General features: G+C 31.3%; 5 protein-coding genes across 5 annotated transcripts; 2 read left to right on the top strand and 3 right to left on the bottom strand.

Annotated features, from left to right (window-relative positions):
* Positions 1-769: 769 nt before the first annotated feature.
* PPL_09219 (C2H2-type zinc finger protein) lies at positions 770-2,569 on the bottom strand (the record flags this gene model as incomplete). Its single annotated transcript, XM_020580016.1, has 3 exons — positions 770-1,208; positions 1,282-2,389; positions 2,518-2,569. The coding sequence occupies 3 exons, from the start codon at positions 2,567-2,569 to the stop codon at positions 770-772; spliced, it is 1,599 nt and encodes a 532-aa protein (XP_020430691.1).
* A 518-nt stretch (positions 2,570-3,087) lies between these two features.
* Positions 3,088-4,164, top strand: PPL_09218 (PQ-loop repeat-containing protein; the record flags this gene model as incomplete). Its single annotated transcript, XM_020580015.1, has 4 exons — positions 3,088-3,280; positions 3,610-3,711; positions 3,786-3,929; positions 4,007-4,164. 4 exons carry the CDS (start codon positions 3,088-3,090, stop codon positions 4,162-4,164), a joined length of 597 nt encoding a protein of 198 aa, XP_020430690.1.
* A 370-nt stretch (positions 4,165-4,534) lies between these two features.
* On the bottom strand, positions 4,535-7,958 carry PPL_09217 (pleckstrin domain-containing protein; the record flags this gene model as incomplete). Its single annotated transcript, XM_020580014.1, has 3 exons — positions 4,535-6,472; positions 6,564-7,708; positions 7,781-7,958. 3 exons carry the CDS (start codon positions 7,956-7,958, stop codon positions 4,535-4,537), a joined length of 3,261 nt encoding a protein of 1,086 aa, XP_020430689.1.
* A 2,460-nt stretch (positions 7,959-10,418) lies between these two features.
* On the top strand, positions 10,419-11,443 carry eIF6 (eukaryotic translation initiation factor 6; the record flags this gene model as incomplete). The annotated part of the gene is made up of 2 exons (XM_020580013.1): positions 10,419-10,428; positions 10,719-11,443. The coding sequence occupies 2 exons, from the start codon at positions 10,419-10,421 to the stop codon at positions 11,441-11,443; spliced, it is 735 nt and encodes a 244-aa protein (XP_020430688.1).
* An 83-nt stretch (positions 11,444-11,526) lies between these two features.
* On the bottom strand, positions 11,527-12,729 carry PPL_09215 (HAD family hydrolase; the record flags this gene model as incomplete). Its single annotated transcript, XM_020580012.1, has 2 exons — positions 11,527-12,401; positions 12,480-12,729. 2 exons carry the CDS (start codon positions 12,727-12,729, stop codon positions 11,527-11,529), a joined length of 1,125 nt encoding a protein of 374 aa, XP_020430687.1.
* Between the last annotated feature and the right edge of the window lie 58 nt (positions 12,730-12,787).

The raw sequence follows: 12,787 nt of genomic DNA, 5'->3' as shown, positions 1-12,787 counted from the left end.
TAAATGTATATTACAAAAAAAGATTTAAGGTTTTGTGTTTTTTTTTTGTTTTTATTGATTTGTAACAATTTTAAAGAAATGGGGGTGTGTCGTGGTGGTCAATCAATTATTAAAAATAAAATGTGCAATATATTGTTGTAAAATAAATATGCTGAAGGTATGAAAATTGTAAAAATAATTAAATATAAAAAAAAAACAAAAGTAAGGTATGTATGTGGTTATAATATAATCGTAAGGAGTAGTTATAAATAAAATGATTGAGACTTTTAACAAAAAAAATAGGATTATGATAAAAATAAATGAAAAAAAGAAATTTAAAAATTGATTTAAATATGTGGTTATAGTGTGTTTTTTTTTATAACTGAATTGTGGTTTTTTTTTGTTGATCTAGATCGATTCCTTGAACAAAAATAGTTTTCATCAGAAATTGGTTATCAGTCAAAAGTGTCATATTTTTATATGCCCATCCTCTCACATTTTTAAGTTCTTTTTGTTTCCCCCTTTTCACTACACTGCACAAGAAACTAAACGACTACCTGGCAATTTTGTTGAACTTTATTACTTTATTTAAAAATAAACACCAAACAAATTCAAGTTTTTATGTCATCCTAGGATGGTTTGGTTGTGTTGTACAAGAAATTAACACTTCGTTCACTTCAATTACATTTAAAAATGTCGATTGATCTTTGTTACAAAAAAAATGTGAATCTGTTTAGAAATTACAAGTTAACTTGATTTTGTTCAGTCTATTCATTTATTTAAGTAGAAATTATTGACCATAAATTAACTTTTCATAAAGTTTAGTTATTAGAGTATTTAAATCTTTATCTTGTTGTGTTATTGTTATAAATTCATAGGTATCTCTAAATGAATCGAATAACAAAGTATCGTTCGATATCACTGCTTTGCCAAGTGAAATTAAGAAATCTAATTGCTCTGTAAAGATATTTGTTTGTTTAGTGGATGTTGATATTGATGTTGTTGTTGATATTTTAAATTGTGTATAAATATTAATGATTTGGTTTAACTTTAAAATATCGATCAACTCCAAGGCGTATCTTAATGCATTGATAAGAGATGACTGTTTATCTTGAATGGAATCCGATACTTTATATTGTAAAATAAACATATCCACCACAATATGATCCAATGCCAATCCAACATACAATCTAATGATTCTCTGTAATGTAATTCTAGATCTTGAATTCCTTTTTAGTGATAATTATATTAATAAATTGACTTTTTCTTTGTGAGTCAATCAATTAAAAATAAGCAACTTACATATTTAAAATGTTTGAAATTGAATATGATAACAAATAAAGTAATATTGATTTATAGTTGATACGATCGAATGATAATCCACCTGCTATTTCATCGAGGAATGTAATGGTTGATTCCAATTGTTGTTTTTGTTCGTCTGATATTTCGCTGAGTGCGGTAGTGCTGCTGATGGATGTGAGTAGATCGATGATAGTCTGTGGATGTTGTTCGGAAAGCTCATTCAAAAGATATTCACTCTCGAATAGTTTGTCTTTCATCGTTGGCGATGTGATTATTGAACTATTTAACAATGCTTGTGTATAGTGATATTCAGAGAGTTTACGATCGAACATTCTTGTCAGTCTTGCAAAGTTCAAATGTGTCTTTGTTTCCAAATTGATCTTTGACCAAATATCGACCTTTAAATCTAAAGGTAAACATGTCTGTTGATGTTGTTGTTGTTGTCTTTGTTGACTTTTTTCTTTTAATTCAATTGATGATGATGATTGTTGTTGTTGTTGTTGTTGAAAATGTAACATTTTCAATAAACATAGTGCAGCTTCCTTAATCATATGATGTGCAGTGTAATTCTTGGCAGCTTGATACAGGTTCTTCAATGTTAGATTCGGTTTCGATGGTACTATATTCATCAGTTCCAACTGTTTCTTTTGGAAACTATCTATATTTCCTCCATCTCCTACTGTTGCTGTAGCTGATGATGTTGTTGTTGTTGTTGTTGTTTTTGATGATTGTTGTTGTTGTGGTTTCTTTGGAGATGGCGAGCCAAAAGATTTATTTGCTATAGTCTTCTTCTTGTTCTCTTTTACTTGTTGAATATGTTTACTACTATTTAAATGTGTATTTAAAGTTTGTTCCGATTGAAATCGCTTATTACAATCATTACAAAACAATTCATTATTACTATTGCTACTGTTGCTATTTGACAATGTATCATATTGATCAATGTCACTTCTTATATTTGACTTTAAAGGTGATCCATTATTATTATTATTATTACTATTCTTTAACTTTAAAGGTGATCCAACATTGTTGTTGTTGCTATTATAATCTATTTCACATGATGTATTCGTAACGATCGATAGAGGTTCAAGTATGAGTTCATCTAGATCTAAATATAATTTTATTTGGCACTACTGTTAGAATGTTATAAGAAACCAAAAAAAAAAAAAAAAAAGAGAAAGAGAGTAGAGGCGATTAGATAGTTACAATCTTTTTGATTGACATGATTTATCTAACTTAAATGTGGTAATTGATTCAATCTACCAAGATATTCAGTCTGATTCATCATTTCATAAATATAATAGTGAATATATTGGTCAGATAAATGTGGTGCGTGTTTGTTGTTTTTCGTTTATTTTCTCATTAACAAATCTGACAACAAAATTTTCAGACACATATATGTATTTTTTTTGTTTGAACACATATCTTATTGATTAAAAAAATTGTACAATTACAAATTTTTGTTGTTGCTAATCTTTTTCATAACAATGAAATTATCTATTAAAATAAATAAATAAATTAAAAAAATACAAAAAAAGTTCAAAAATTTGAATAATTTATTAAAATCGGAGGGAAGACAATTTAATTGTTTGCGTGGTCAACATCATCATCAAATTAATTAATAATATTATCCAAAATTATAAATAAATATCTACCTTTTTTTTGTTAATTAAAAATAAAATATATTGTAAATTAAATACAATCAAGAATAGATATTCTTATCAAATATTTTATTAGAAATAACAAATAATAATAATAGTTGGGCTGTAGTAGTGTATTATAAAGTTATACATGAAATTTATAGAGATGACAAGCCCATTCGAATCAGCATTGTATAACTCACTGGGTGTTATGTCATCTGTTTGTTTCGGACTACAATATGTACCGCAAATGTATTTAAATTATAATAGAAGATCGGTTCAAGGATTTTCATTGCATAGCATAGTCATTAAACTGATAGGTGCTGCTTTTTTATTAGTAAATAGTTCTCTAACTGGTGGTATGATTAACAATAACAACAAAACAACAACACTTCTTAATTAATTAGCATTGATCAATTAATCTTATTATTTTATAACTTCTTAAAATTTTACAACAACAACAACAACAACAGAATCAATAAATGTAGTTTTCTATGGATTTATCAATGTCTTACAACATTCAATATTTATGTATCAGTATGTAGATAGAGATAGATAGATAGAGTATAATACTGATGAACAGCTTTAAAGCTATTACTATTAAATACATGGTTACTAACAAACTAAATGATATCAATCAATCAATCACTTGATCTATATTGTTGTAGATTTTCTATATATTCAAAAGATTCAGTTAATAGAACACTACCGTGGATTGCATTTCCAGTGGTACCATATTTAATTGGATATCTATATCCCTCTACCATGTGTAAATATCAAGGAATAACAGGTGTGTGAATGAATAACAATAATTAACTAACTATAAACATCACTGTAATGCTTAACATCTATATATATATATAGATATAACAAATAGTGTAAAACCAATTACACAATTACTTAGTCATTTACCACAGATGATAGTATGTATAAATTCAAAGACAACAATAGGAGTTTCACTACCTTCACAGTATTTAAATTTCGTGGGTGGTGTTGCAGGTGTTATAAGTAAGTATTATATTATTACTATATCTAACGTCAATAGGATCTTTATTGTTAACGGTATTTCTATTATCAAATCAAAGTGTGCGTAGGTATACCTCCAAAATCAACGTTGACCTACTTTATTTATATCAACAGTGTATGGCAAGCAATATCTATTTTCATCATGTATTTCTACTATGACTATCGAAAACTACAACTACAACAACATACAAATAAAACTAAAGCCGATCCAGTTTAGTAGAAGATACCTTATATATATATATAATTAATAATAATAATAATAATAACTAGTTAAACTCGACTCAACAAAAACTTCTTTACAATAATAAATCAAAGAAAGAAAAGCAGAGTTGAATACACATCAAGATCAAAATCTTTATAATCTTATAATTGATATTTATAATACATTTTATTTGTTTGGTTTTGTTTAATTTAAGAGTTTATATTTAATTTGTTCTTTAATATGTTATTATTTGATTTGTTTAGTAATAAACAATTTAATTGTTTGTTTAGTTTGACAGGTGTTAGTTTTGTTATTAATTATTATTATTATTGTTGTTGTTGTTGTTGATTATATGATTTTTTTTTTTTTTGTTTAAAGAAGGTTTTTAACCTCTATGATTTGATATAATTGATTTTCTGTCAAAGTTATCTGATAATTTAAATACGAATCTGTCAATCTTGTCCTCTGCTTCCAAGAGGATTTCATCATCGTCCAAAACACGCTCCAATCCGTCACGAACAATATACAGACAATACTCTTGTTCAAACTCCATGGCTACCTTCATCTTCTTACAAACCATCTGACGCACCTTTCCACAAAGTGTATCATATCCAATGGCAAACGAACAAAACAATACATCACCAAAACCTTCCAAACAAATTCTAACAACCACTTTACCACGATTGTCTGGTGGTGCTTCTTGTTGTTGTTGTTGCTGTTGTTGATTTGGTTGTGGTGGTGCACTAGATGGTGGTTGTGTAAAGTTTTGTTGTGATGGTGGTGTTGTTTCTGATACAGATGTTTTTTGGACGGTTGTATTATCGCTCTCGGTAACACGTGGTGTCGTTGGTGGAGACGATACACTTCCACTCTTTGAAGATGGATTGGAATATTGTTGCTGTTGTTGTGGTTGCTGTTGTCTTGTTGGTTGTGAAATACTATTGTTTCTCGAGTGCGATAGCTCTTCATCGAGTTTGTCGAATACATTGATAATGGAGGCACGTTCATTCAGTTGTTTGTTGGTCGATTCCTTACGAGTTGGTGGTACCGATCCTAGAGCAGGTGGTTCATCTTCATATTGAGGTTTACTATTTTGTTGATTGCTGTCATGTGCGGAATCTTCAAATTTAATGTCATTGCTAATGCTCATTCCCGTTTGTTTCTCCATCATCTCGATGAAACGCTTGCTTTCCTCTTGTTCTCTTCTCAAAATTTGATCCAATTCATCGTCGATACCGGCTAAAGTATCCAATATATCCTGATGAGTTTGATCCTTCTGACTCTCTTCCTCTTCTTGTATTCTACGCTTCTCTCTTGCTCTCTCTTGTTCTCTTTCTCTTTCTTTTTCTTTTTCTCTTTCCTGTTCTCTTGCTCTTTCTTGTTCTTTTGCTCTTTCTCTCTCTTTTTCTTTTTCTTTTTCTCTTTCCAATCTTTGTTTCTCCTCTCTCTCACGATCTTGACGTTGTTGATCAAAGTGTTGTTGGAATCTCTTGGCAGCTTCTTCACGCTCGAACTCCTCACGTTGAAGACGCTCAAGCTCCTCAAGTTCAGCCATCTCTGCAGCATCCTCTTGTTCAATTCTTCTTTGCTCAGCAAGCAATTCATTGGTATCGTCCATTTCATTCTCCAACATCTCCAACTCGAGTTGTCTTGCAAGTCTATCTGCTTTCTCCTCTGCCTCCTTTCTAGCTTTCTCCCTTGCTTGCTTCTCGGAATCCTGCTTCTCTTGTTTATCCTTCTCCTCTTGCAAGGCAGGTGATCTTGGTACTGGAGCTGGCTTAGTTCTTGGAACAGGCGATGGCTTAGCAGTGACACCATTCTCAGAGGGTGCAGTAGCCATTGGTTTGGCAATTGGTTTGGCCATTGGCCTAGCCATTGGTTTAGCCATTGGTTTAGCAGTGACACCATTCTCAGAGGGTGCAGAAGTAGCAGTAGCCATTGGCTTGGCAATTGGCTTGGCCATTGGCTTGCTTGCAGGTGGTTTTGAAGCAACTGGCTGTGGTGATGGAGTAGAAATTGGTTTAGTTTGTGGACTAGCTCTATTTTCTTCGTCCTTCTCAACCATTGCTTTCAATTGTTTATCTCTTGCAGATACGATAGACTCTGACTCGACTGCCTGCTGCTCTTCCAAACATCTCGACAATAGTTGTGACTTGTTCGACGAATCACCTCCAAGATAGAAATAATAGAATGATAAATATACTAAAAATGAACGTTCATCTGCATGATCTTCACTCCAACAATTGGCGGTAAGAATCTTTGGAATCTTTAGATGTTCATAAGCAACATCCAATACAACTTGAGCTTGATCAACCTTTGATTTCTAGAAAGAAAAGTAATGTTTTGTTAAAAAAAAAAATCATTCTTTTTGAGATGATTCATTAAAATCAAGTGGCGTGTTTTGTTAATCTTACTCTTGAAAGACTATCCATGTCAATGATATTTGGGTTATGACGTGCTATTAATGCAGCGAACGCCAATGGGTTGAACAATGCTGTTGGTGAATCGACAATGATTGATTTGTTGACTTCCAATGTCTTTCTTCCACACCATCCGATAAGCTTATCTTTTGCTGCGTATTCTTTCTCTCCGTTTGTCACGAATGCAATGAAAATAGAGTAGAGCAATCTGAGAATGACTCTTGGGACCTTGCAATCTACGATATCGGTTGCAAGCAGCTTTCCATAGTCGGCGCCCAACGATTTTAACATCTCCAAAACATTCTCGATATTGTGCTGCATTTCATAAACAGATTTTCCTTTTCTAAATTTAACTTGACGCTCAAACAGCGCGTCGACTACGTTGATAAGAACACATCCATCACTGTAGCAATTGCTAATATCGCTAGAATGCGCCACTCCAACACGTCGCGCCACCAGATATTCAGTCCAACGATTCAAAACTGTCGATTGTGTATCTATATTCTCGAGTTTGCCTTGTAGTTTGATATGTCCAAGATCTTTGGTGGTTGGAACGAATGCCATAGATGGCGTGGCGACAGCGCGTTGAGTAACAGTGGAATAGGCAGCGGTTGCCGCCAGTTCAGTTGCCCAAGCTTGCAAATCACCTTGATTCTCAGCCATCAGTGTATGTCGCTCAGAGTTGGACAGCGTGAGCAGGATGTGCGCACCTTGCTCGTTTGCCTTCAACTCGATGATGGCATTCTCCAAGACCAGCTCCATCTGTGGCTCCTTGTCTTCTTCGCTGGCGTAGAAGCAGAGTGTCGTTTGATTGGCAACACACCACACTTTGAAGAACTTTCCTGCTTTCTTTCGGAGCAAGTAGCCTGACATTCCACGACCCGGTTTGATCGATGATGCACTCATCTTTGGTGAAGCACCAGCTGGTGATCCAGAGGGTGGAGCATTTCCAGTGAGCGATGGTGAAGTTGCTCCCCCAGCCGGTTTTCCAGTGGCAGCCGCTGTCAAACTTGATGCAACACGCTCTTGGAAACTCATAAATTCACCTTTTATATTCAAAAAGTAGAATTTATACTCTTTCTTTTCGAATTTCAAAATTGTATCAAATGGAAAATCTGTCATCTTTAATGATTGTTTAACTAATAGTAGAAGAATAAAAGTAAATAATTATGAATCGTGTGAATACTGATTGGTTTTCTCCTTCAACTCACCTCCACCTTCAATTACAAATAGATTGAATAATTCCATTTCACCATCTTTCATAAATAATTTCTTTCCTAGTTTTTCACAGACTTCACCAGCAGTTGTCTTTGGTTCTACCACCATTGTTTTGTAAAGACCATCTTGATCAAAGACCTTCAAGATCTTCTTTTGTGGTGGTTCTGACATTTCTAACTGTATATCTCTATTCTAATTCTATATTTTTGATATTTCTATTCTGTCTGCTGTAATCTAAACTAATATAAAAAATATCTAATCTAATGTTTTAATGCAAATTCTGAGAGGAGATCTATCTTGTTAATAATTGGAATTGAAATATGGTCTTAGATTTGAAAAGTTGATGTTGTTGGCAATGTGGTGGTGGGGTGGTGTCGATCGTTTTAGATGTTTGTCACAAAAATGAAAAAGACATGAAAATAAATATAAAACTACAAATAATAATAACAAATAACAATAAATAACAATAAATAAATGTTGGTGCTGTCAATTTGTGTGTCACAAGAGACCAAATCAACTTTAGTTATGATCTTTTTTTTTTTTTTTTGAATTGAATTGTTAAAAAAAAACCAAAAAAAAAAAACAAATAGCTCAGGAGTATGAAGGAAATTAGACATGCAAATATCTAGTGTGGTTGTGGTGGCAGTTGGCTGCAGCAAAGAAAATTTTCATTTAACGACTTGGGTTTTTTTTTTTGATTTTGTAAATTTTTTTTGAATCATTGTTTTTTTTTCAATGATCAAACACAAGATGATCTTGATAATGAACAGTTGGTTATTTGAAGTAAGTCGATTAGTGAGTGTGGGTGAGTGGGAGAGAGTGTGTTTTGTTTTTGAATTGAATCGACAACTTCATTGCAAAAGTGTTGTTTTGTTTGTGTATCAACGAATAGAACTTAATAATAACAATAATAACTCTTGATATTTTTTTTGAAAAATAAAATAGAATAAAATAATATCTAAAATATTGTAATATTATAATTGTGCTGCAGTTGGCTGGTTGCCTGTGAAATCATGAATTACTTTCACTTTTTAATAACAATTTTCTACCTTTTAAAAGATAAACCAAGTTTGACTCTTGCTATGATTTAATTTGTTTACTGTCTGTCAACTTTACTTTAACTGAATGAACACTTTCGAATGTAGAGAGTAGAAAGAAAGACTGATGAGTTGCTGATTTATTAATTAATTTGTAAAATTACTTTTTTGTTTTTTTTTTTTTGCAAATGTTTTGATTTTTTATGAGTTGTAATGTGATGATCTAACGATCTTAACTAGATGCTAAATTGATGGGGTTATAAAGTAAATTGAGGATAGTTTTGTTTGTCTTATGTGTTTGGTTTTCAATGCGACACTTTTGAAATTTCAGACAGGTGTCACTTTGTTTTAAAATAAATAATAATTAAATAAAATAAATAAATAATATATATATATATAGAAATAATTTATAAACTATTTAAAGGTCTTCTTTATAAAGTTAAAAAATTGGGTTGCTGTTTTTATTTGCTAGTTGTCTTTGTTGGAGTAAGTGGGTGGTGAATTGATTGTTTGATTGACTGAGTGATTGATGGAGGAGTATTTCAATGTATCCGATAAAATAAAAAAAACAGTGGTTGTTGGCAATTGGAGTTTTATTAATCAGAGGAGTGCAAATATCAAAAATAAAAATAAAAATAAAAATAAATACCAATGTTTAATAGAAATATAAAAAAAATCTGTTTTTTTTTTTGAACTTTTTTGTAGTTTTAATTGAATAATTTAAAAGTTTAAAAAAAAATGTATCCCCAATGCACATCCAACTCATTATTAATGTGTGTGGTTTTTTTTACCAACAAACAAATGGTCTTTAATTTAATTAAAAAAAACATCGGATTTTATGAAACTCTGTTGCAGTCATAACTTGAGACCCAATTTATCATATGGGATTGATTACTTGGTGTTGTTTTTTATAAATACTTTGTGATCCGATGATATCCTATTACCCTATTATGCACGCATATTTGCAAATATCTCAATTAAATTGATACTAGATTATAATAGGTAGTATTAGCACTAACTTTATATTAACCCAACAAATATTGTTTGTTATTAATATTATTAATATTATAATATTATTTTTCTTTATACCAAAAAAAATTACACTAAAATTAAAATTATAATAAGCTAAAGAAAAAAAAATTTTGTTATAAAACAAAGAAAACATATTGATTTGAATTTGGTCAAAGATCTAAACCAGAAAAGTGAAAATGATGATTATCACAACACCTAAGAAGGATTTTGGGAAATAATTCGTATACATAAAAAAATTAAAAAATGTTAATAAATTAAGAAAATTTTTTGTAACGTTGTCGGTCAGATCGTTTTCTTAATTTTTTTTTAATTTTTATTTTATTTTTTAAAAAAAGAACTAAAAAAGAATAAGAATTGCAATTCTTGTTGATTCTTTATATATAAATTCTATCATCTTAAATTTTTGATTCATTTTTTTGTACAAATTTAATCAAATCTAATTAAATAATATATTTATTAATCAACACTTCTCGCTCACGCCTCCCTTAAACTAAAAAAAAAAAAACAAAACAACTTCACTCGCTACACCTTAAATATAAAACACACATATATATATAAAATAATGGCAACAAGTTAGTATCTTAATAATTTTAAAGAACACATATTGATAAATAACAATAACAACAATGACAACTACAAATATATATCCAATTATAAATCAATCGATCTTTAAAAGCAACGATAAAAATTAAAAAAAAATACAATGAAAAAACCAACTATATATATATTTGTTGGTTGTGTTGTTGTTGGTTTTTTTTAATGGATTTTATATGTTGGATATTGTTGTTTATTGATATTGTTTTCAATAATTTTTGAGTTGTTATAAATATATTAATATATCATTATTATTTTTAAAATATAGGAACTCAATACGAAAACAGTTGTGATATTGGTGTATTTTCAAAATTAACGAATGCATACTGTCTGGTAGGACAATGTGGATCGAAACAATTCTTTAGAACATTCGAGAAGCAATTGGCAGATCATATTCCAGTTTTCGAGGCATCGATTGCTGGTACTAGAATCATTGGTCGTCTCTCTGTAGGTAATAGCAAGGGTCTTTTGCTGCCCAACACAGCAACCGACCAAGAATTGATGCACATTCGTAATTCCCTCCCAGATTCCGTCACCGTACAGCGTGTAGAGGAGCGTTTCTCTGCACTCGGTAACTGTATTGCCGCCAACGATCACGTTGCCGTCATCCATCCAGACTTGGATCGTGAGACAGAGGAAATCATCGCTGACGTGCTCGGCGTCGAAGTATTCCGTAGCACCATAAGTGGCAACGTGTTGGTCGGAACTTACTGCGCAGTCACAAACAATGGTGCTTTGGTACATCCAAACACCTCTGCAGAAGATCAAGACGAACTTTCAGCTCTTTTCCAAGTGCCACTGGTGTCTGGTACTGTAAATAGAGGTAACGAGTGTATTTCAGCTGGTTTGGTCGTAAACGATTGGACTGCTTTCGTCGGTAACGACACAACCGCAACAGAAATTTCAAGAATCGAAAATATTTTTAGTTTACAGCGTGGAGTACCATCAAATATGTTGGGTCAAGTTAGAGATTCAATTATTGATAATCTATAAATAAATAAATTACTACTTCTTGAAAAAAAATATTTTATTTTAATTTATTTATTATTCTTTTTAAAAATTATATATAATTTTTATTAATGTTTGGCAAACCAACCAGTAGTGTTACCATCTAAAATATTTCTTACGTCGGTGCAATGCATCAGCTTCTCGAGGAGTGAAATCAAATCCAGTAGTTGGTGATCGGTTTTATCACAGAACCACGAGGTGATGGGAATTGCATTCTCTGGGTGGAGGAAGTAGGCGTGTGGCGAGTTGTCGACGATGATTGTGTTTCGTAGATCACGTCCGAGTCGCGAGAGATCTTTGATGTAGTTGCCTTTGTGGTGGTAGCAACTTTCTCTGAACAAACGAGACGATATCACTTTGTTTGGATCGATCAAATCGAGTACCTTGTCGGCATAGCGTGAGATGGATGCAGTGAAAATGACAATTTCAAATTTACCGTGAAGAAAATCAAAGAGTTCTTGGACGTACGGTCTCTTATTGATATAGAAAGTCACCACTCCATTATCCATTTCTATAGGCAGTATAATATCGGGCTCGGAGGTAGGTTTGAAATAGGAGTGTACCAATGTTTCATCGAGATCAATGACAATCGTCTTTTTCCCTTTGAACTCTTCGCTTTGAGGGGATAAAAGATATTCGATTTTTGGAAGTTGATCTATTACATTGACTAGTGGTTGTTGTTTACTCTTTGAGTTTTTTGAATGTTTATTATTACTACTATTATTATTTTGATTTGAATTTGGGACTATAATAATTTGATCATTTATTACACCTCTACGATTGGGTTCATCGACTGGACCATTATTAGTACTTGTATTTTTATTATTATTTGATTGATAAATGGAATATTGATTTTCTGAATCACTATCACAATCATCATATATATTATTATCAGTATAACATATTAAAAATGATAAGAAAAGATTCTTTAATTTCTTTTTACCTAAACAAATGGAGATTAAAAACAATATTAGTAATCAGATGAAATAAAAAAAACATTAAAATTGTTTTCTAAATTTACTTTTTTTGGAAAGGGTATTTTTTTCAGAATGACCATGATTTGATTTAGTTTTTTGTTGGGATCGATGATTAGATGATACTACTGTGGTTGGTGTGGTGGTCATTGGATTGGGAACTGTGCTATTTCTAACTTTAGAAATTTCTACATCTTTTATTGAAAGAGTTTTAAATGATTCCAATGAAGATTTTTCTTCTTCTGGTGATTGAATAGAGGTACAGATATCTTGGAATTTGCAATCTAACGGTTCCATTTTGGAAATTACAAATAAATAATATTTTTATTTAGAAAAAAAAAATAGATTGATTATA

Source organism: Heterostelium album, assembly GCF_000004825.1.
Source record: "Heterostelium album PN500 unplaced genomic scaffold PPL_scaffold9, whole genome shotgun sequence".
NCBI classification, from domain to species: Eukaryota; Evosea; class Eumycetozoa; order Acytosteliales; family Acytosteliaceae; genus Heterostelium; species Heterostelium album.
This window is presented reverse-complemented; position numbering and strand designations above follow the sequence as displayed.